We start from the raw sequence: 23,911 nt of genomic DNA on the forward strand, positions 1-23,911 counted from the left end.
ACATCTGCCTGTGGGCGGGGAAGGTCAATTGGGCTGGCATTTCCTGCCCATTTGGCTATATGTCGCATTTGGGTGTGCGTCACGTTGAGAAAGTTTGGGGCTGTGTAAAACACAATTAGTAATTGCTTTGATTTCCTGCCTGCGGAGGAACGTGTTCGATATCGCACGCTTGGGAAATGGTAGTATGTAAATCGCATGTCCGACCAGTGGGTCGCTTCCATTTTAGACCAGTTGAACATAGACTCAAATTGAGTCATCGCACAGTGGGAAGTGCGATCTCCTAGCCACACTTTTCTGAGTACACTGAGGAAAAGATATTATCCACTGCTCATCGAGTAACTTCGCCTTTTGGAAATTTATTTTTCTGTTGCCTGGTAATTATAATTGTATGTTAAATGTTAGTAAGCATAATATTTTTTATTTTTGCATGCATTTTGTCAAATTATTATTTGCAATTACAGCCGCCGAGCAATGTAAGGTAATTTTTGAATTTGGTTTGAAATATTCGAGTGTAAGTCGCATATAAATAAATAAGTTTCACCATATCTGTCAGACGTCCGTGCCACCACCCACTCAAATAATGCAATATTGTGCGAGCAGAGGCGACAGGCGGTCGCAGCGAAGATACCCGTATCCGTATTCGCATCCGTAACCCGTAGTCGTACATTACCAGACAACACTTCTCCATAATTGATTTGTCACGAGCTTGTCCCCGGCCATCCGAAATTGAGGACTGCTTGGATGCTCCCGACCAAAGCCACATAGTTGCATGGAAAGCAAAGGCTAACGCTGCAGATAGGCTTATCAGCGGAGAAAAGGCAATAAACAAGATAATGCCCCACTGAGTCAGTGACATAAAAGTTACTAACCTTTCGCATTATCAGCGGCCTTTCCATCCGCAGGAAATGGTCGATAAACAATTCTTCGATCCTGACCATGGAAACTCAAGAAAAGTTATATTCACGGATAACTCCCTGAAAGTGGCGTAAGTCCCATTGAGTAACTAGCATAAGTCGCAAGAACTGATATGAACACTGACTGCATACCCAAGTTTCCAAAATATTACGCATCTTTGAGGGCCCGACCATGTGTCATGTATGTTGGGTTTGTCATTTGTACTTTATCTGGGTCAACTGCAAAGCAAAAGGGGGTTTTGCATTCAATTCGTGTCCAATTAGCGATTGAACTCAAGACCTCAGTCTAGGTTCAGAAATTGCCGGCAAAATGTTTCGGGTATCTGTGGCTACAGCACAGAACGATACCATAAGATCACAGATTGTCTATTTTTACCAATATGCAAAAATTCGTACTTAGGGAATATCTAAGAAATATTTTTGACCAAAAAAAAATATCTGCGATACTTCTAATAATATTTTCATGATTTGTACTTTTCATTTGGCACATTTTTTTACCTATGTATGTATGTACATACAAAAATTAGGTTTGTTCATTTTTCCTTATAGTAATTAATACGCATGTTCGCTTGCTCTTGATTTTAGATTAGTAATGATTAAGAAATAATAAATTGAATTTAAACGGATATTGATCATGAAGGTTATAGAAAAAATGAACATACATGTTATCATTTATAATTGTTTCTAAGAACTTGTCAGTTTATTCTTGGTAGTGACAAGCAGTTGGGACCTAAAAAAGGTGTATGACATTCATGACTACCACGGTGAGCAATCGGGTAATGGCCAATATTCGTGCGTAAAATGATTGGCCGGCCATTCCGAAAAAAATACCGGATTTATCAATGAACCACTAAAAAATGTGATAACAATTGAGACAGTAAAACCCCCAATACCGTATCTTGACAACAACATAAAAGTCATTGATAAAAGTCTGAGTTTATCTCGGTCCCCAATATGCACTATCTTTTTCGCAGACGTTTTTATTTATCATTTGCCTTGAATTTATTGGGCAATCCCGGCGATCTTTTTATAAATGTGTTAGTATTGACAGTTCTTTAAGTGACCTAGAACACAATAGCCGGAAAACATATCTACATAAATAAAGAAGAGAAGACACCACCTTGCATCATTAGGCGCTCTTAAAAACTCTTAAGAGTAACCAGTACCTTTGCACTTTAGAAGAGATTTAAATTTTTTCGTTCGGCTTAAAAAAGTTAAATAGGTATAATAGGAAAAAATTAAAAAAAAATTTAAACAGGTATATGATACAAATGGAAAATTCGTCTTTATTTTTAACAAGATCAACCCACAAAGTCTATCTTTTTTTAGGGCAGCTTAAGAGAGGGGAAGATTAAAACTTCGCGATTTTAATGTTGGGGCTGATCCTTAATGGGCAACGGCTCCACCTCCCTCCGATCGCGCTCTCTTTGGGCTCTCTTTATTAAACGCGCGGGCTGTGTGCTCTTTGTTTCGATGGCAAGTCGCATTGGAGCGCCGAAAGTCAACTCATTTCCAGTCAAACAGCCGCGCGAAGCGGTGTATCCGCCGCTGTTCTCCAATCGGCGGTGTAACGAGACTTTTCAGTTCGAACAAAACAGAAACAAGTACATAAGTGCAAAAAACGAAATCAACGAGATTTATGCTCAAACGAAACTTGCGAATAAAGAGAGTGCCGCCCATTTCTTTTCTTTTCTTTTGTGGGGCGAACAAAGCCACCTAACGGTCAACGGGCAACGGGAATCGGTATCGGAAATATACTAAAAAACGGGAGAACAAGGAAGCCTTCTTCTTTGTGCAGGCACTGCGTGCTAATCATTTGTGTTCCTGTAGCCCAGTGGTTAATGTGCATTCGATATTGGATTTGAACTTAAATTAAATCCAGCCCAGCCCATTTCAGCACCCCCTGCTCCTGTTTCCCACCATTCGTATGCGTCATATGTAAAAGAGCGGAAAAGGGGCGAAAAGGAGAGAGAGCCAACGAAAGAAGCAGTAGCCACAACAAAAGCAACAACCATCACACAACACAGAACAAGAAGCGGAAAACTGAGCCACGACACCCCCGCCCGCTCCTTCCGTTGTTTTTGTTGCTGCTGCAGCTGTTTATTTGCTGCCGGCTACTTGTGAGTGTGTGTGTGTCGCCACTGCGCATGAGTGTGTGTGTCAACCCCCGCGGTCAAAAAAAAAAAAAAAATAAAATAAAAGTGAAAAGTTCAGTTCCTCATTACATTAGGAATTGTTTACTTATTACATCAATTATTAAGCTTCCAAAAGAAAGCAAAGATAAATAGTTATTGAAGTGATCATAGTAAAGTGCCAAGTTGTTGTGTTCATTTTCACGCGAAAGAAAGTCGGCACAAAAGGCTACAAAATGTGCTCCACACGTGTCGCCTCCGTCCTGCTCGCACTCGTTGCCCAGACATTTTGCCTTCAGGACCTGTTCCTCCCCCAGCGGAGTTTCCCGCCCACTTCTGAACAGCTGGACATGCAAGCGATCAAGCCCGGAAAAACGAAGAACGCCGTTTCCGAGGATGTTATGGTGAGTTGTCAAGACCTTCGACCGAAACTTTTCAAATAAACCCTATTGTAAGGCGGGTGAAAAATACTTTCCCATGCATCTATGAATTATTCACCTAAACAAAACACAAATATAGTTAACCCATGCTTTGCTGGTGATGAATAATTGAACAGTGTTTGACACAATTGCCCATTTAAATAAAAGGGCCTTATTGATTAATATTTTAACACTTGAGGAATATAGTCGTTGAATGCTTGCAATAAAAATTATGTACAGCAATTACTGCTTCTGCGACATAAATATTGAAGCATAATAAATTTGACAACTAAAACTTCACTTTACTGCATTCACTAAGGGGAAAGGAAAGGGCGAGAGGGTCAGTGGCAAACGTCTGAGAATAAAATCTCCATACGAAAGGAGCCAACTCAATGCAGATGCAGTAGGTAGTTCCAGATACTCAATCCGAATCCGTACATACGGGAGCAGAGAGTAAACCGAGGGGCGGGGATGTTTCATCGAGATAAGGCTGATCCGAAGGCCCCCGACCACCACCTCCTCATTCCTTGCCTGCTCATGCTGCTCATGGCCCCAAATCCCAAAATGGTCTACATATGCATACACAGTGTGAGACATAAATTCAAAATGTGTATATCTTGTTAGAGAGTTAACAAAAGATACATAACATGAAGAACACTATAATGATATCATTTGATTATGTTCCATATTCAACTTTAAGAATAGTTCCATTTTATTCAATAAGGTTTATTTCAGGTCAAAATACTTCAAGGTGGTAAGCATTCAAGTAATGCTAGTACCGTGTATTTCTCTTTTCGAAACGCACTGTACGTGTGTGCACTCAGCCGCCGCGAGACGGGGGCCACCAGATGAGTAGTCTCGGTTTGGCCACTGCAGTTCGTAGTGCACAATGCATGCTTATTGTTTGGCACCATGCATCCCGTGGCTCTTAATGCATTTGCGGGTCTGGCCCCCGCTCCGGTGCACCGAACCCCCTTCGTCGCCGCCCATGTGGAGCCCTCGCCACTAGGACATTTGCTGGCGGATTGCTGCACTTAATGAGCGCGGGCGCCTTTTTAATCAGAATAACAAAATATGAGCAATTTACCCATTATGCCTGCCTTTTGCTTTTGTTTTTTTGTGTGCCAAGCAGTTGTGGTGGCATTCTTAAAGGCGCGCCAGGACATTGAACCCGATCCGCTGACTCAGCAGCTCCAGACACGCGAGGCGACCAGGATGAACTATTTACGTACTATGTCCGTCTGCCGTCCAGCCAGCCATTCAGGCGGTTTTGCTCATTTGGCTGGGCCGAATATATTATATTCGAATTTGAACAAATATAAGCCCAGTTTCATAGCTACAAGCCTATTGGTTATATTCTCTATCAGAGATATTCTTCAACTTGCGAACGATATGCGGAATTTCCTAAGTCCCTTGCATTTATTTTACTTAAGCTTTGATATCGTGTCAATGTTTTTTTATTTGCTGGCTGCTTTCAATGTAAAAGATAATAGAAAATAAATGGATATAAAATTCTTTTAAAATTAAATTAAATTAAGGGTCTGTAGATGCTCCCTAAGATGGCACATTTCATCCCTGAAACAGGTTATAGGATGAGGTCTTTAAGGGCCCGCATGTTGGTTATTGGGTAAGGATATCGAATGCGATGGATGTCGCCGCTCTCCAGCTGCCCGTGGAATGAGCGAAGCGAACATATGCTATATAGAGATAGGTCTGTGAATATGTGGCGCACTATATATAGCGGCGATATGAGCGGAACCGAAAAGAAAAGAACTGAATCAGTTGAGTTGAGTTTGGCTGGGTTGAGTTCGGCTGAGTGTCGCCAGCTAGGCGATGCCATTAAGGCGGTTCAACAAACGCACCCCTCCCCCTCACACACACTCTCCGAATTGTTCGCATACACTCACGCAATCGCGCTTATGAGTGGCGTGTAATCAAATAAATGATGAAAATGGAGCCAAGACGAAGCGCAAGATTCCGTACACGGGGAGAAAAGCAGTATAAGTCCTATCCATGACTCAAAAAGTTTGCTGGAAATGTTCAGTTTGTGAGTCGAAAAGTAGGCAACATCATTTTTAGGCCAAGGACACACCAAAATTTTTACAATTATCTACATTTTGATTTGCGATTTACTGACCCCAACTTGTGGACTTTTGTGTACTGTGTATTCTTGGGAGTGTGGCCGGGAGGGAACGAGCAGGGGTGCCGGGGGCAGGGTCACGGCACTGCAGTGCGGTTGCATGCCCCAGCGGAAGTAGTCCGGAAAATATACATACACACATAGAAAGTGAAGTGAAGTTAACTTATCTGCACGCGCACAACCACACACATTTGCATGTCGCCACGCACAAGCGTCTATATAAGTGTGGATATATCTGTCTGAAGGAGAGCGGTTTGCCGGGATATATATAAACTCCCGCTGCCACTGACACTGAGACGGGGACAGGGACAAAAGGAAGTCAGAGAGGGATAGACAGCCCTAACAAAATGTTGCAATTTGCTTTCAAGTTTTCGCAAAATACTAATTGGAACTATAGGAAACAGCAGAAGGAAGCGTTGTCATCCGCAGACTTTGGGGGACTTTCAACTTTTGTGTTTGTACTTGTAATTGCTATTTGCGGCCAAGCTCTTTCTGCCACTCGAGGGTAGTTTTCTAATGAATTCAGCAGAAGAAAGCACAAAGAAATTTTGGTCAGCGACAGGAACAGGTGTTTCCTGTTCTTCATGGAAACTGAAAATGATCGAAGCATCTGCGTTACTCATTTGCAATTTGTAGAACTTGAAAGGAATCCGGTGTACTCTTAAAGCATATACACAATTTTATTTATAATTTTTTGTGTTTATAACACTCGTATATTTGAACTGCATTAGTTACACTAATATGTAATCAGTTTATTCAACATTCAAAAGTTACTTTGAATGGTTATACAAATTGAACTTAAATAGTGTATGATTAACGAATGCTTTCCAGAGATGAAGCATTTCCAGAAAGAGAAATATTTCTCGATATGAGTTCCTGGCATGATGCACAATCTGACGTTTATTTATACTCCCGATGAAGTTATTTGCAGTTAAAGCTTTATTACTCTTTTTAATTGATCCACTGTCAGGACCACCGAATTTCTTAATATTCTTAAATTCCTCTTTTCGGAATTGCAATTAACGCAGTTGCAACTGATCGAAGTCATTCCGAGCATTTTTGTTGATTGTTTTATGGCTTCCTGGTAGGAGGGCCAGTTCCCAGTTCAAAATTGACCCCTCCCCGATTTGTGGAACGACTTTTATGGCGCACTCAAGGCAGGGCAGCCCCAAGTTTCTGACAAAAACAATCGGCCTCTTAATAGGCTTATGACAATTCTTGGAGCGCCAGTTGAATGCGCCAAGCGGGACAGTCATATGACAGCAGCCAGATCAGATCGCATAATTTTTAAATGCCAACTCCATATGCGATAATCAGAAACAGGAACAGCGAGGGAGTAATCGAGTCAGATCCGACTTGGAACAGATTAAATTTGCAGCTATTAATTAGCTGGCGACGATCTCCAGTCGCATTAAGTCAAGTCAAAGCCGTTGATTCAGTGGTGCTCCAAAGCCAGGAAAATGAGGGGGACTTTAATAAATTGAGCAACTCATTAACGTTATTATCAATAACAATAACAGATATTTCCGGCCGAATCGTTGACACGATTGCGATGCCCGCTTCTCAGTAATAAATTAACATTTTTAAGGTAATTTGTCAGTGAATGAGTGCGACCCACTGAAAAACGCCGCTTGACACCTGTAAAATGCGTTAATAAGACCTGTACGACTACTTGGGCGGCAAAATTAATGAATCGAGAGTAGGAAATCCCAGATCCCACATTAAGTCAATGACTAACATCATTACACGATTTTGTTACGTATCATGGAAATATCAAAATGAAAGCCGTAGAATATATACATATTTACTTTTAAGTTAATGAATCACCGGTCAAGTAAGAAATATAAAACATAACCATTTGAACGTGTTAATTCAGCCTTTGGATCCAACTTACGAGTCGTTATTAACACAAAATTTAAAAGAGGCAGGCCAGAAAAGGAGGACCCTTGAGTAAAAGTAATTTTCTTAGGCTCTTTTTATTATTCTCAACTTCTTTCTCGATTAATTTCAAAAAGGTATTCCTGGTTTTGATAATTTAGAGTTTTAATTAGAGTAGTGGGCAGTCTAAATTCCAATTGGCTTGAAAAAATGTAATTTCTTATGGAGTAAAAGGACCCTGCTCACTGTCGCCCCCTGGTGGCCAGTCATGCAACCTGCACATGCATTTACTTTACTAAAAAAGCTTTTTATTAAATTTCGCTTTCAATACATAATACTGCATTCGCTGCGGGCTTCCTTTCTATTTATTTTTTTAATTGTGTCACGTAGGGACCTATAGAAAAACCAGCTGCCGTTTCGGCTTTGCTTGCTGGCTGGCTAGAAAAAGGTAAAATAAACTACATCCGATACGTGTTTGTGTGTGTACTGCAACTCACACGCATTGAAATGCAAGGAGCGGAAAAATTTTCGAGCCGAGCACAAGAACAAATAATGCCCAATTTGCATTGGCAAAAGAGCGGAATACAAAAACCCCGCTAATACCAACGAGAGGTTTATGCACTAAAAAATATATATGGGAGTAGGGAAAAGGGGAGTTATATGATATGTTATCGAGATTTTAATATTCTTTTTTTAAAGTCTAAATTGGCATAGTTAATTCAAAACCTAAAAAAAATTTGCTTCTACTGAGGTATTTTACATTTTGTTTCAAATTAAAACATAATACAAGCGACTTTTGTACTTCGTCCCACCTTACGATTACCAGGCATCAACATGAAAACGTGTTCGTTTCAGCTAAAATACACAAAAGCAAGTAAATAGGAAGCACTTCCAATAATTTACACATTCGAATTATATACTTAATTAAGCTGATAACCCAAAAAACGTTGCTTCGAAAAGGAAACACTCAGCTGGGCGATAAGCCTGCAAGCAGAAGCATCAACAAAGGCCCCCCGATTTCCATTGTTGTTGTCTTATTCATTAATTTTATGTGCCATTGATTGATTTTTAATGTCATTCGGGGATGGGGAACGGGAGGCAGAGTGGCTGAGAGGAGGGGGCGATTGAAGTGTTATCGTCTGGCCAACCCACGCAGCGTATGATTGATGCATTTATGTTGATTTTCCTTCGCTTTCCGCTCCTTTTTTCGTGGTCTCGCTGCATTTTATGCATCATTATGGCTGCGTACCCAAAAATATGAGACATTTGCTGTGCATACACAATTTCTGACGGTCCTCCTGCCAGTCAAACTCAATCTGTATGCACATTAGCCGATGGAGCTAGCGCGGTGCGGATGGACAACCAATGCGCTCCCCGAAAACTTTTTGCAACATGCACATGTGTTCGCTGAGCTCTCCTCAACTGTGTGGTTGGTAATTTCTATGATTCATGCAGACAAAGGGCCAAGGAGAAGTAAGTGGAATATATTAAACGAAATATCAATGGGATGATGGTTTCAAGGGACTTAGGATTTAATTAAAACGTGGATGAATAGGTACCAACCTGATTAAAGCAAATGGTGTATGTTCAAGAACATTCCCAAACTGATAGGTTACTCAAGTGGGGCACCCAACGAAACCCCCAAGTGGCATTCACATAAATATCCGACATGCAGATATGCATTTATGTTTTTACCATTCGTGCAAATCACTCAAGTGAGTGCTGAAAAACGAATAATGCATTATCGGAATTGCACAATTCCGATTGTCATTGTGTGTGTGTGGAGTTTCGACTCTATCTGCTTTGCATTTCACTCGAGCAGAACCCAAGAAGGATTGAAAGATATATGCTGGGAGCCAAGGAAGCGGGGAGTGGTGAAAGGAGGTGGGGAGACCGATCCGGAGGTCCAGCCATTGGCAAAACACAAGCACTCACACTTTAGAGCCCGTATGCAGATTTGTTTCCAACGGTCTATAATGGCGGGAGGAATAAAAGCGCAATAAATCCAAGAGGTTGGCGGTGGCAAAGGTGTAAGTGCATAAATAAATACGAGCGTTTAGCCCAAGCCAGAAATTCGATGTTGGAGTTCCAAGAGCGCCACAAAAGCTCCACAAAAGAAAATATAAACAAAGTATAAAGCAATTGTTTGACCCAGATTCATTGCTGCCGTCTGTTCCCGTCGATTTCCCCTTATTTTTTTTCGGCTTGTGCATGTATTAATTATCACATTTTTGGGCCCCGATTGCAGAAGCACCAAGAGCAACAACAATCGGGAGCGAATAAAAACAATTTATTATCGATTTATTTGTTCTGGCTTGGCTTTATTTGGGGGAACCGAAACAGAAATGCCGAGAAGCACGCGAGCTAACGGGAAATGTTGGGTCCCAGCGAGGGGTACCATCCCATCCTCCTACAGAATTTGTTCAGGAACCGAGTGGCAGCGGCAGAATGAAAAAGCTTTGACATTTTGGCAGGAGGCAGAACGCCAGAGCATCAGAACGGCAGAGCGGCGGAGTCTTGATTCCTTGACTTGATTTTAATGATGCACATGGTGCTGCAGCTGCTTGGCCTGGCCTTTTCCAGAGAAACATCCAACCAACCACTGGCATCCAGCAAGCGGCAACAATGGCAATGACAACGCCTTTTTGGGCGACATTTGTGCAGCGAGCAGGTTTCCTTTTAAGCGCTGAATGTGCCATCAATTATGCGGCATGAAGCCAGATCAGCGGCCAAAGCTCCAGCGCGAGATCCAGCTGCAGTTGCAGCTCCAGAGCTCGACTCCAACCCCACACCCAAAGAAGGCTCGAAAGGAACAACAAACACGTAGGTGTTGCTGCGCGTGTGTCAGTCATTTGTGCACAGAAAGAATTAATTAACCGGTTTGGAATTTAAACGAAATAAATACACAACAAATTGTTCATATTATATGATAATATTAATCAAATTGTAGTTATTGATATTATTAAATATATTTTAAAGAGCCCGAAGCCACATTGAAACAATATGGGGTTTTGGCAGTGTGATGCTCGACGCCTTTGCTTACCTGTTTGCCACCGCTGCTTTGAGTCCAGCATTCTGACTCAGCGACATTCCCTCGAAGCTCTTTCTGATTTGTGTCTCATCTGCGTTCAAAGTGCACAAATATTGACCAGCTCATTTGGGCGTTCGGGGGTTTTATTTTTCCGCTTAGCCACCTAATTTTGCCACACTCATCAGCGATTCAGCGACTCCGCAGCCAATTTCGTCAAACGGTTGGAAGGCATATGACCGAAACTGGTTTCAGCAGTGCCACAAAATTTATGTACGTGTGCAGCGAGATGGCGGCGATGGTAATCCAGCTAGGCCAGTCAAAATAATAGCCGTTTGCTGCAGGTTTCTCGCCTGATTTACATAACCCATACAACTGGCGCCTAACAACCAGTAGCTCCGCAGAAGATAACATCTTGTCTCGGTCTCTGTAAAAATAATTTCGAATGGACTTTATCCGAAGGGAATCAAATTACGGGAAGAGAAAAAACGTCAAGAATGAACGATTACAAAGGCTTTAAATTGTGAAACATGATTGTACACTTCATAGATTTCGTTTCCAGATTTCAGATAGCATTACCTATTTTCTATGCCAGTAAAAAAACCATGGACATTAGACCTTATTAGATCCCATCACTTCCCCTCCTTACGTTGCTGCACATTTTAAGTGTTCTGCAAATTATTGCTGTTGCTAGAGCGGCTTTCCAAGGAAATAAAGTCGGCGGAAATATGGCATCCTCAATTGAATTATTAAGAGAATTTATGCACTGTCCCCTGAAAGCCGAGTCGAAACCACGGGAGGCGGGGGGCTTCGACAATATATCACCGGCCGTATCGAGTGGCCGCCGCCTTGGTGCTCCGTCTGCAAATGGTCTTAATGTCACAAGTTAAGACGGAACGCAGCGAACCGTTTTAGCCAGGCTGGTTGTGGGGTTTGCATACCAGTGTAATTGGACAGCCATATGCTGCGGCTATTCCAGATCTCGGATCTCAAGGCGCTGCATGTCCTCACATCGGTTTCTGTTTATTTAACTGTCATGCCGAGTCATTGAACGCAAACTTGGCAGCTTTGTTTTTGAGCGGAACGCAGCGCCAGAGTGCGCTGATATATATAATGATTTATTTGTTTATTGCAAATGGCTCTCGGACACAAAGCGTAGTAATCAAGAGTGCAGTTCGCCTTGGAGTCCAGATTCTCCTGCCGTTTCCATTTCCATTCTCACATCTTTGCTATTTACGCCGCCGCCTTCTCCGCCGGGGATTGAACCTATTGTGTGGTGTGGCGAGATTGAGGGAGTGATTGGGGCCGGGATGATTGAGAGTGGGAGTGGGAGTGGAAATGGGAATGGGGATGGTGTGGGGTGGGCGCCTTTAATGACTTGTTGCTCGGCTCGGCGACAAAGTAAACGCTCGAGCACCGAGAACCTGGCGGCTGGCAAGTGCCGAGTATCTCATCACTTTCCCATAAACTCTGGGGCCCAGATGGGGCCGCCAGGGGCCGTGGGCGGGGATATTGCAATTTACGTCCTGCGGTCTAATTAAAGTGCAAGCACAAACACAAACGCAAACACAAACGGCAGAGGACCAACTCAACTTGTGGCAGGTTGAAAGACGGACCACGAGCAATTCGCCAGGCGCATTGAACGTTGCGTGTTTGCAGCTTTGCGGTCGGTTCATTTGATGGGCTACACCGGAAGAAAAGCGTAGTAGGTGATTGGGAAATCGATCAACATACCTCTTATACCAGAACTGACCTTTCTCATTTCAAAAGAGGTTTATTAGAAGTTACCTCCCTAGTTGGTACAATTACTTTGAATTGGAGGTACACAATCTACCACCGCTTTTTCTCTCTGCACTGGCCAACAGAGCAGCTTTCAATAATATAGTATCCAACCCTATCGCTCTGCCCCTTTCTTTGGCTTCGTTGCTTTTCTTATCCCACATTAATCATGTTCATTTCAATTAATTTACCCATTTCTTCACTTTGTCCAGCCTGTTGAAGGAGAGTGTGTCTGTGTGTGTATGTGTGGGTGGGTGTGTTTGTTTTATTAAATGTTCGCAGTGGTGGGCGTGGCCATCACTCGAGCCGCTAGTTGGCACATCCTTTTTATTAAAATTCGCAGTCTATAAATTGCCAAGGAGCATCGGTGGGACGGATGAACGTGGGATTGGTTGCGGAAGGCGATGGTGATGGTGATGGTGATGGCAATGGAGATGGTGACGTTGACGGTGTTGAGAGTTGGGATGGGGATGGGGATGGGGAAATGGGTCCGACTCGCGCACATGTTTCCGAAGACGTGTGTGTAGCCAAGACTTTTATGAGACAGCAACAGGAAATGCACGGAAACGATCTGGGCTGGGCCCAAAAAGAGGGAGCGTGTGTTTCTTTAAATGGAGCAGGTCAGCCGAAGAATGTGGCAGATGCGTGTGCGGCTGAAAATAACTTAGGAACGCTGCCTAAATACATTCGAAGAAGCTTAAAAAGTTATTGCTGCATCACATTACACATAAATACACCTTTATAAAATGAGTCCCAACACCCCCCTTGACTCCATTTGCAATATAAACCAAATAAAGCCATTAATATGATTGATTTAGAATCCATTTCACACACTCACTTGCAGTAAATTTGTTTGTGGCGAGGACCTGTTGTTCCGACGACACATTTAGGTCCATATCCTGGCAATTTGGCCTCGATTTCAGGCTCCTTGTGGTTTCTCCTTCTCCAGTTTCCTCTTCCCTCAGCTTTTTTGCTCCTTTGCGGAATTCACAGAATTTGTGGCAGGCTCTGAGGCCGTGTCCTTCTTGGCAGGCGGCTTATGGCAGGAGCCAGAATGCATATGTCTTGTGGGGGGTTTGGGGGCCTAGTCTTATAGATGCGCTCGTTTGTTGCAGTCGCCTGTCATTTTTATAGGTTTGTTTGCCTGCCGATCCGGCGACATTTGTAGATGATTTTTATTGGCCACTGTCGCATGTGGGGCAGAGAGTTATGGCCAGCATATGAACCATTATGATTTGTTTTTGCGGTTCTCAATGTTTCCAGAAATCTAACTTGATTCCTAAATTTTAAGGTTTCATATCCCCTCTCCTAAGAAAAAAACACTTTCGCTTCGGACTTAATTGAATTAGGCGCCCCGATAAGCCCTTTATTTTTATTTCTGTGTGACCCGCTCGCGCGTAATTATAATCCAATAAAATAATAAACATATCGCCCCGTTCATCGTTCAATTTACTTTCACACTTTCACCAGCAGACGGAGGCGAGAAGTTTTCCTTGTGACACGCCAACTTAACTAAATTAAGCCCCACAATTATTGGATGGCAGTGGGGAAAAGCCACACACACACACACACACACTCGCCCCCGGTCGCTCCATTCGCACTTTTCTCAATTGTTTTTCGTTATTGCTTTTCGTTATTATATTTTGATAACATGATTTTGTTTACACGACAAATACTCACGTAGCAATGTTTTACTGTTATTGTTTCTGATACGATGCTCACCTCTTTTCCCCCGACTTTTTCCACTCCACTGGCGCTTTTCTATTAGTCAGAATCATGGCTTGGCCACGTACGAAAGCCCCTTCCCGCTCCTCCCCCGATTTTCAAACACGTAGCCTGGGCCACAAATTTCCCATTAAAAACGCAAAAGGCCAATGCATAAATGATTGATACCGAACGGGGGGGAGATCGTGGCTTAAAAGCGCTTGGTGGCTGGTGGGGGGTCAAGTGCGAGCACTTCCGTCACTCGGAGACCTGGCAACTCATTCACATGCCCATCCATCCATTCATCCATTCATTCATAACTGCGGATTATAGTTTATCGTGGTCGTAAATGCCCTGGCCCTGCCATTTGGCACACCTTTGCAACTTCGTAAGTACTGTTTACAGTCCGGCAATACTTCGATTAGCCAAATTGACTAGTTGCCTCCTCCCGAAAGCAACTCGAGTCCCCCTCCAACACTCAGCTCCTCGGTGGACAAGTCTTCCATTCATTAAGAAACTTGAGGCGTCTGCTGTTGTCTCCGCCGACCAGACATTCGGCTTCCGCTGTGTGCCACATTACTCTTGCCCCACCCTCAGCTTTTCACAGGCAAACCTGGCTAAGGTGGAACTTACTGTTGATAATGGATTAAAGCAAATATTTGATTTGCCTTTTGAATCATATATGCATAGCAAAACCTGACAAGTTTAATCAACCGAAGGCAGCGGTGAGTCACTTCACTTTATGGGGTTTCTACTGTAGCTGGATGTCGCCTTTGCATTTCAGCATACATATATTAATTGATATCGTTTTCGTGTAGTCATCGGTGGAAAGCGGGGCCGGGGACCAAGACAGGGGCGCAGACAGGGGGGTCACTGGCTGCGGGGGTTCGTTATGTGAATTTCAATTTGCTAGTGTGGGCTTTCTTACGTTGCCTGGCGTTACGTGTGGCCGGTGCCGTGCTGACGCGTTCCGAGCAACGTGACAACCCGTGAAGGGACGCGCTCTGAGCCAACTTTCTGTGACGCACACCTGGCCGCAATCTGTGCTAACACCAGCCTGGGGTCACTCCGGCTTATGCAGCTCCATCCCGGAGTCCAGTGGCAGTGGCTGCTCCTTCGACCTTTATTGCCGACCTGATGCACTTGCAGCGCTGCGGGAGTTACGTAAAATAATAAATAAAATGGCTAAGCATACGAAATGCTGCCCTCGGCCATTCCAAGAAAGTTTCCTTCGGTTTAAGCCATAACATGTCGTTGCTTTAGTGTTGCTTTTGTGGCCTTTTAAATGTCGCATTCGAGCGAAAGCCACAAAAGTGGAAGCAAATCTGCGGATTCGCTGGGCAATCAACCTCAGATTGCTTTTACGCTCCCCAGAGAGGAAATAATTAGAAGAAAGGGGTACTTGCTGCTTGAGTTCAATCCGGACTTTTAAAGAGCCATGAAAGGCAGCGAAACAAACAACTTTCCTTGCCAAAAAAAGTTAAGCCATGATTCCTTAAAGGCCAGCAACTGGAATCTGATTTGTGCATTTGTATGCACCGCACATAGCTACTTTTCAGCACCTAAACACGATGTAGAAGGGCCATTCATCACTCGAAATAAATCCCAACTAATCGCCACACACCACGCTGCCTCTATAAGAATACCAATACCAATCTAGCCACAACTTTTGGCTAACGATTCTTTTCATGAAATTTGCAAATCGTTTGGCCATTCAAAACTTTGTATATAATATAATACGTATACCTCTTCTTTTTCTTTTTCGTGCACAATTTTTAAGCGACTGACAATAACAAGTAAGGCGAAAATCGAAGCGTTCCGGGGGGCGATGGAAAACGTGGTGCGAGTGTGACAATTTTCTCGTGTGTGTGGGGAAAACGAAAGAGAAAATTAAATTTGCAGGTCACGTAATTTGCTGGTGTATGTGTCAAGTTTGCTCTGCGTGCCACTGTGTGCGTTAGTTAATAAATATGCGCGCACGCGATGTAAAAATATGTAAATCCAGAAGCAACACACATATGGCCACTGGAACGAGTCGATATTCGAGTTGGGTTCTATTCTCTATTCTCGTTCTGTTTTCGCACTTTACAGTTATGACCCAGTATACACACATACATACATACTTTGGGTCTGAACGTAATTCCCTAGAGAAAACTGGCACTCAATAGGGCGAATACAGCTCGAGATGCTGTGGTCCCCAAGGGGAAACCTCAAAGCAAAAGGTTTTCTAATGCAAACTAAGACAAAAAAGTAAGATATTCAATAATATTTAATTGTAATCAACGGGCTAATAAATATAAGTATTATTTAAATGGTTTACAACCCGAGCTATGTTCAAAGTTAAAATCGGCTTACCAAACTTGATTGATACTTCTTAAATTTCTATTGCTGGCCCTTTAAGTAGCCAGCGCTATGATCTCGGCCAGGAGATATGGAAGTGGTCCACATCCATTGGCTCTGCCAAGCTCCTTCCTTCGAGCACTTCTCCATCAGCGTTTCCTTGCACTTTTTTGCTGTGGCACACTTTTCGGGTTATTAATGTTAAAGTTTTTGTTGCTGTTTATGTTTTGTTGCTGCCGCCCGCCGTCCTATCTGGCGTTGCTTTTATCATTAACTTTATGCAAAAAGTTTCGGCTCTGGTCCGGGTCCTGGTTCTCGTCCTTTTTTGGGGAATGATGGTTTTTGTTGATGCTGGCAGGCTGGCAGTCAGGCAGGCAGCATCATTTGCAAACGACAAATAGTTTGGCTCACCGAACCGGCCATATGGCAGACGGGCCATTGTTGAGATACCCGTTCCTTGGCACTTGGCACACTTCCCTAATGCATCTGTATCTACCCATCTCTCCTTGCAGTACAATTACCTCATGCAGTTTGATTATCTGCCCAAGTCGGACCTGGAAACGGGCGCCCTGCGCACCGAGCAGCAGCTGAAGGACGCAGTCCGGAGTCTCCAGGTGAGTTCCTCCCCCCATTATGCTCAATTTCCCCACTAACATTACCGTCTGCACAGTCTTTTGGCAACATTCCAGTCACGGGCCAAATCGACGCGGCAACGGCCCGGCTAATACAGCGACCCCGGTGCGGCGTGGGCGACAAGCCGTCCGCGTACAGCTTCTCGCCGGATAACCTGGACCACGACGGCGGCTCCGGCGGACGGGTGCGGCGCTACGTCCTGCAGGGACCCAAGTGGTCGAAAAAGGATCTTACGTGGAGGTGAGTCGCCTTTCTGTACCCCAAGACCCCGGCTTGAAGAGCTCTTGGCACGGCCTCGCTCAACAATAATGTGAATACCCCTCGAAGACATCGCAGTATCGCGGAACGTTTCTCCTATTTCTTTGCGTTGCCCTGCAAGTTTTCTCGATTTTTATGCAGTCCCGATTCTCCTGCAAGACCCGTGATTCATGATTATGCCGCCCTCGGCGAACCCCATCCATCGACCGGCTTGCCGCTCCCTCCGGCGGATGTTCATTTCAATTAAACTGCATGCAGTTCATTAATTTTGCAGCGTTCATTTAGATGCGAATTTATAATTTTACAAGGAGCTGGGTGGCGGGAAGGGCTCCTTTTTCCTTTTTCAGACAGTCCTGCCCTCATTTCCCCCGCCGCGTTGTCCTGTGCATACGCGCTGTCAATTAATTCAAAACTCAAACGTTGCGTAGCTTGTTAATTTTTATTACGGCCATTGCACTCGCCCCCAGAATGGGATTGCATAATTTCGAGTCCGGAGCGCTTGTTTTTATTTTTATGCAAAACAATTCAGTGCGTTCCGAACCTTAGTTGGCTGCTGTTCCTCCGCCCGCTTGTTGGCCAAGTTGACCCGCTGAGCGCTGAGCGGGAAAACTTGGAAGCGGGTGGCAGTCGCTTTCATTAAACACTTTGCGCCAAATTGAATTTTACGATGAGCCAGGCCGAGGCGAAGGAGCTCTGATTGCAGCTGTCACTTTTAGTGTTGTGTTTGATTTTTAATGCGCAGCTGCATAATTGCGCTTGAAATATTAAGCGGGAGTCTATCTCATTAGGAAATTTTCCAATTTAATTTGCATAGCTCCGGGGAGCCGTTCTTCGCCGGCAAACTGCATACTTTCGGGCTGAGCTGCAAAAGTTGAGAGCTCATCGCCATATCGCCGAATAGCCACATCGCACATACGCCGTGGTGGCCCTTTAAGCTGCTGGCTTCGCTCCACTCGGTTCACTGGGGTTCATGCAGCGATGGCTATTTAATTATTTCTTGTGTCGTCTACCCTTAATTGGCCATTAAGTGGCAAGCGACCAAAAGGGGCAGAAGCAGTAGCAGAAGCAGAAGCAGCAGCAGAAGCGAAACGGCAGGACAATATTGCGACTAAATTAAAGCATTACGCAGCTTCCAGGAGCCAGGACACCGGATCCCGATCACAGCGGTGGCTGCCCGCATCAAATTGACTCTACATGAAATACGCATATGGCGATGGCTCGGGCTGGGACATCAATATGTATTGACCTGCTTTTGGCCTAGCTGCATGTGTTCTCCTTAATTGCGGCACAAAGCGCTGAGGAGCTGAGGAGTCGAGGTGGCGAGGAGGCGGGTGGAAAAGGGGGTGGTCCGCCTGATTGTGTGCCGGCAAGTGTTTTTCCATTTCCGCTCAGCATGGAAATTGTGGGACGGAAGTCGTTCTTAGCAGTTTTGTACTCATTTCGTTTTCACCGCATTTTCGCGAAAACACACAATGACAACATCCTGGCACAAAGTTGTCGCCATCGCAGCATTCCTTGAGATATTAACTGCTAAAATTGCTGTTACACAGAGAACAAATTCCACAGTTGGGATTGATAATCTATCTATTCTGAGTAAGACTAAAAACTTAAGGCAAACTTAGGCATCTTAATTGAAATCCTCACAATAGGATGCACATTGCTTGTTTGATTTTCATGACCTGTTGAAAGTACCCTAAAGTTATTTCCTGTGCAGCCACAAATCAAGTGACAGTAGCAGCTTCAGCTCCAGCGGAAGTGACCAAAAACTTGCACTTTGCGCAAATGTTTAAACTAAATTGGCAATTGTCCTGCAGGAGAATGGGGAGAGAATATCTGTTTGGCAATGGCAATAGTCGTAATGTGGCGTTTGCTTGGCTGCAAATTAAGCTCTCACACTTTCCCCATTGTCAAGTGTTGACTCTTCTTTCCTCAAACTTAAATCTGTCTTAATTAAGTCAGTTATGCAGTCGGTCCTGCTGCCGAGTCAACTTGTCAAATGGCTTTTGAATGGAGCAAAAAATGCTTGTTCTTCATCTCCTCTGTTTAAGCTTCCATTTTTCATTTTCCATTTTCCATTTCTCTCTTAATGCATCGGCAAACAATTGTCCAGCCAGGAAAAGTGTCAATAAACGGAGAACTGGTCCTCGCACCTGTTGCTTTTCCCATTTACCTTTTGTTATAACTTAAAGTGTTCTTCATTCTTTTTCCTAAAAGCTTGGGAAACGTTTGAAAAATTCTCTGGAGAATTTTTCGCCTAATTGCGGGGATGCCTTTTCGCCAGTTTGCGCTCGTTTTGCGGCTTTCTCTCTATTAACAGCAACAATGTGGTCAAGGGCCGGCCATTAATTGCCCGTTTTTGTGGCATTAATAAACCGCAGCGAATGTGCATTGCGCACTTGCTGGGCATTTGTTAGATTTTTAATAACATTAATAAAGTGCACAGTGAAGTCAAAGGAGCGGAGCGGAGTGAAGGTCCTTAACACGCACATTCTTGCGTTTGCGTTTACGCTTATTAGCGTGCATGCGAGCCATTAACACGATGCACTGGGAGAAAAAGGGGGCGAGCACGTGGTCCAACCTTTTAGCTGCTGCAGTATAAGGGGACGACGTGAACGGATGCCTTTGACAGACGCCATAAAACTGTGTGCCACTCGGCAAAATATCGTAGAGACAAAGCGCCATCTTGTTGTCCATGTTACAATGATAAAAAGTAATTTTATGACGGCCACTCGCACGCCCACAAAGAAGAAGAAGAAGGGCCCGGATCCTTGGCCAAAGATGCAGCTTCACCTCGAGTTGCACTCGATGGCGGTGGGCCATTGTGTCCTTGGCCCGCTTGGAGTCGCAGCTCCTGATGGAAAAGCTTTTAACCAAAGGATGTAACCGGAAACTCCCGGCGAACCCCAGATCGTGTTTGGCTCCAATCTTAAAGAGCTGGGTTGCTTAAAAGACTATATATGATAGGTATTTCTTCAATTAAACCTGTTTACTCAAACGAATTCGGTTGGGGAATAATGATTTAAATGAAATTAGTAGCAGCTGTGCATTCCAAGCAAAAAGTAAAAGAGGAATCAGTTTGTAGTGAAGTACTCAAGGTGGGTTGGCTAAATCAATGTTGAATGGTGGGAAAACCATAACCAAGCTATTGTCAACTGAATGGGACCCCCAAAAACGAAAATGTACTTTTCTGCACAACAACACCCCATTTGGCCCTCTTATGTTCCCTTTATTTATAACCTATTTTTTATGATTTTTAATTTGCATAAAATAATTTGCTGATCAGCGCCAGTGAGCGTTTTTCTCATCATAATTTATTCGCCAGGCGGAGTAAATCACACGCACCAGGCCGAAAGAGATGGCCGCAGTGGGAGCGAGGGAGATGGGTGTAGGGAGAGAGCGAGAGGGCGAGAGGGGTCATTTAATGCCGCAAACAGAACATGGCAATAGTTTTATGCTGCTTCAGCTGCTGTTGCTGTTGCTGTTTATTTTGCAGCAGTCATTTGCAGAGTTGCCTTTACTGCACTTTGTCCTTTCATCCTGCCCAACCCCCACCCAACCCCTCCACTGTCCCTGTCCCTGTCCGCAGGACTCTCCTGACATTCCTCAGTCCTCGTCCTTGGTCCGTCCGCTGTGCATTTTTTTCGGGGGGCGGCCAGGGCTAATGGGCGTCCATTGGCCATAGTTTTCTGACTTTTCGTATGCTGTCAAGTGCTCGGCACTCGAAATTATTATCTGCCATTAATCATGGCCATAATGTTTGCCAGCTATAAAACGGAGCAAGTGCAGCCAGAACTGCACTGCAACAGCGAACCGGACTGTACCCAATAACTGCTGGCAGTAAGCAACTGCCAGAGGGCGGCTTAAAGGAACTTCCCTCTGGTAAGTAAAAATAAATTTGGCCGTTGGAGATTGTTATTTGCAAGGAGCAGAACGAAAGCGAAAATGGTTTAGGATTTCTCTTCAGATTTATATATTACGGAAAAAACTTAGTAAAACATCGCAACTGGAACAGTTAAATTCCTACATTTTAAATTCGTATTACCTTTCTATATCTCTGATTCTGAAAACCCTTCGATCTACCCTCCAGCGGGTCAGTTATAATTTTGTGCATTGCTTTATTACTGTGACAATTATTTTAACTGCTGGAGATTTTTATTATTTTTGTTTTTTCCATAGGATTCCGTGTCTGTGTGTTTTTTAAGTCGGTTGTCTGGTCGCTTTTTATGGGCCGAAGGAGAGGGTATACCCAAAACACGGGCAGTGCAGAGAAACAAAAGTGCCGCGTACAGTTGGGAACAAAAGCTCCTTGAGGTAAAGCCAGCTAGTATTGTAAACTAAGCTCGTGCATAAATAAAATCCTCAATTTGGGTTCATATTAAAATAGACATTTTGTGCTGAGCTCAGACGGAGCTCAAGGAAACTGTGTCAACATCTGTCTGTGTGTGCGGGCAGATCCTGTGAAAGGATTGCACTCACACAGCAGAGCAGCAGAAGAGCCGAGGCCCGTGATATGCCAAATTTATGATGTGGCATATTTTCTTATGCTGGCTAGGGCCTTTGAATTTTGCATGAACTTTGATAGCATATAGGTTAGGGTTTCCTGCGCCGACACACATACACACATGTACGTGCTGCACGTATCCTTTGTCTTAGCGATTACTCCTTGAGTCGGCAATCCGATACCGCACAAGGTGTAGCATTTCAAAATTTAATAACCAAGTGGGCTGCAGAACTTGCCACCGCACAAATGCCTATAAGTCCCTCGCTTCCTGTTCGAGCTGCGGGCGAACCGAATTCGAGCCATCGCATTAGAGGAGGGGCTTCTGGGGACGCAACCCATTGAAAACCCATTTGCCAACCGCCCGCTGACACAGCCGCAAAAACAGCAGCTGGCGGGGGAGGAGGGAAAGGGGAAAAGGGTGGAGGAGCGGATGGCCGAGCGGTCCGCTTCTTTGTACGTGTCAATTCGGGAAGCAGAGACTGGTTTGTCCACTCACAAAAAGTTGTCTTATGTTAGCATCCGTTAAGTCAAAAAAAGAAAGTGAGTAAGAAACTTTTTAAATGCTTAATATCATTGAATAATTTATCTGTTGGTAAATAATCATTTGGTAAAAGCTAATACCTTTCTCAGATTATTTGTAATCAAATTTTTGCTCAGTGTAATGGGCAGGGACTGTGTTTTTCCGCTGGCTAGCAGTCAGTCAGGCTGGGCATTTGGTTTTGTGCCACATCAGTCACTGCGCCACAGAAACATCACGAGCAGCACAAACACACATCCGCCGTTGCAGAACGTCCTTTTTGGGCAACTTAACACTCGCAGGCTGTCGCTCGGCTACCCGCTCACCCGAAAAACCACCCAAAAAACCACCCAAAAACACCCACTCAGCTCCCCGGATTGTGCTCCGGCTGGGAACCGTTAGTGCATCAGTTTTGTGTGCTAATTTAGCGTCTAATTTTCCATGGACAGCAAATGAGCAGCTTCAACTGGCGCTTTTGGCTGCCTTTGGTTCTCTGTTGTGTCAAAACCATCAAAACGAGATGACGCTGCAATTGGAGCTGCGAAAGCGATTGCATTTTGTCACTTTTGTGATTCGACACCGAAATTTTCCTAGCAAAACTTCATTAAAAGTACGTAGAATTTTCAGTGGAAGCAACCCAAAACCTGCGCTCTGCCGCCAAACCTAATTTGTATCCAAAACAACTAATTGTAAGTTGAAACAAATGTGCAATTGTAGGTCAATAAATCCATAAACAATATGATTCTTAGGTAAACAATACAACATAATAGGCAACAAAAGAAGCCAAAACCCAAAGCTCTTCTATTTAAAATGCATTTCGAAACTGACATAAATTTGCAATGCCAAATTATTCTGCCATAAATTCACCTCGGCAAGGAAAATTCGACCATGACGCAAAGCCAATGACGCTGCCCGGAGATACAAACACACTATACTCAAACACATCCATACATATGTTGTGTATTCCTGCGTTTGATCCTGCTATATTATTATACACGACCGTGGAGCATTGGCATCCGCGTAATTATGTTTGCTTCCGTGGCCGACGTCGCCAGGAGCTCTGGCAGCCACAAGGATGCGGCCGGCCAGGATGCGGGGTCCGGGGATCGGAGACAGAGCCAACAATGTGTGGCTTGAAATTTGACACTTTCGCAGTTGGTCAGTTGATTTGCTCGCCCCTCGCCCCTAACCACGCCCCCCGCCCCCGCCCCTTTCCCCGCTCCTGCAGGCTGTCTGCATTTTGTTAGATTAATGTCCTGTTCAATCATCAATGGTTCAGCGTACAGCGCCATCTTTGTTTGTATACCACTTGTTTATCGCTGTCCTGGATGAACGGAGGGATAACGGTGCATTGAGAAAAACATCGACCAATTTGTTATTATTTCTGGTTGTTATCTTTGGGTTTCAGATATTTATGGCTTCTGTAAAACTTCTATATTTTTTTCAGTAAAAAAAGCGTTTGAATACAATTTTTAAAATCCTCTAAATAAAGAACAGCGGAATGCAATGCTCATTTTTCTCAGTGTAGTACTGGACATCGATAACGGTCATTGCTGGTGTGGCTGTGTGCGTGAGTGAGTGTTGGCTGTTTGTGTTGGGTTTCATCCTTGTGTTTCTGCTCTTGCTTTTCGGTTTCCTTTTCGGTCGCTCCTTTTCCTCGTTTCCCGT

The 23,911-nt window shown here is 44.1% G+C and overlaps 1 protein-coding gene across 1 annotated transcript in view; it reads left to right on the forward strand.

Moving 5' to 3' along the window:
• Positions 1-2,438: 2,438 nt before the first annotated feature.
• LOC108090797 (matrix metalloproteinase-2) overlaps positions 2,439-23,911 on the forward strand; it is a 68,273-nt gene continuing 46,800 nt past the window's right edge. The window contains 3 exon segments of the mRNA XM_017189645.2: positions 2,439-3,450; positions 16,847-16,948; positions 17,005-17,207. Of these exon segments, the coding sequence (XP_017045134.1) occupies positions 3,283-3,450; positions 16,847-16,948; positions 17,005-17,207 (473 nt within the window). The 5' untranslated portion in view covers positions 2,439-3,282.

This window comes from Drosophila ficusphila, unplaced genomic scaffold (assembly GCF_018152265.1).
Source record: "Drosophila ficusphila isolate 14025-0441.05 unplaced genomic scaffold, ASM1815226v1 contig_414, whole genome shotgun sequence".
Taxonomy (NCBI): Eukaryota; Metazoa; Arthropoda; class Insecta; order Diptera; family Drosophilidae; genus Drosophila; species Drosophila ficusphila.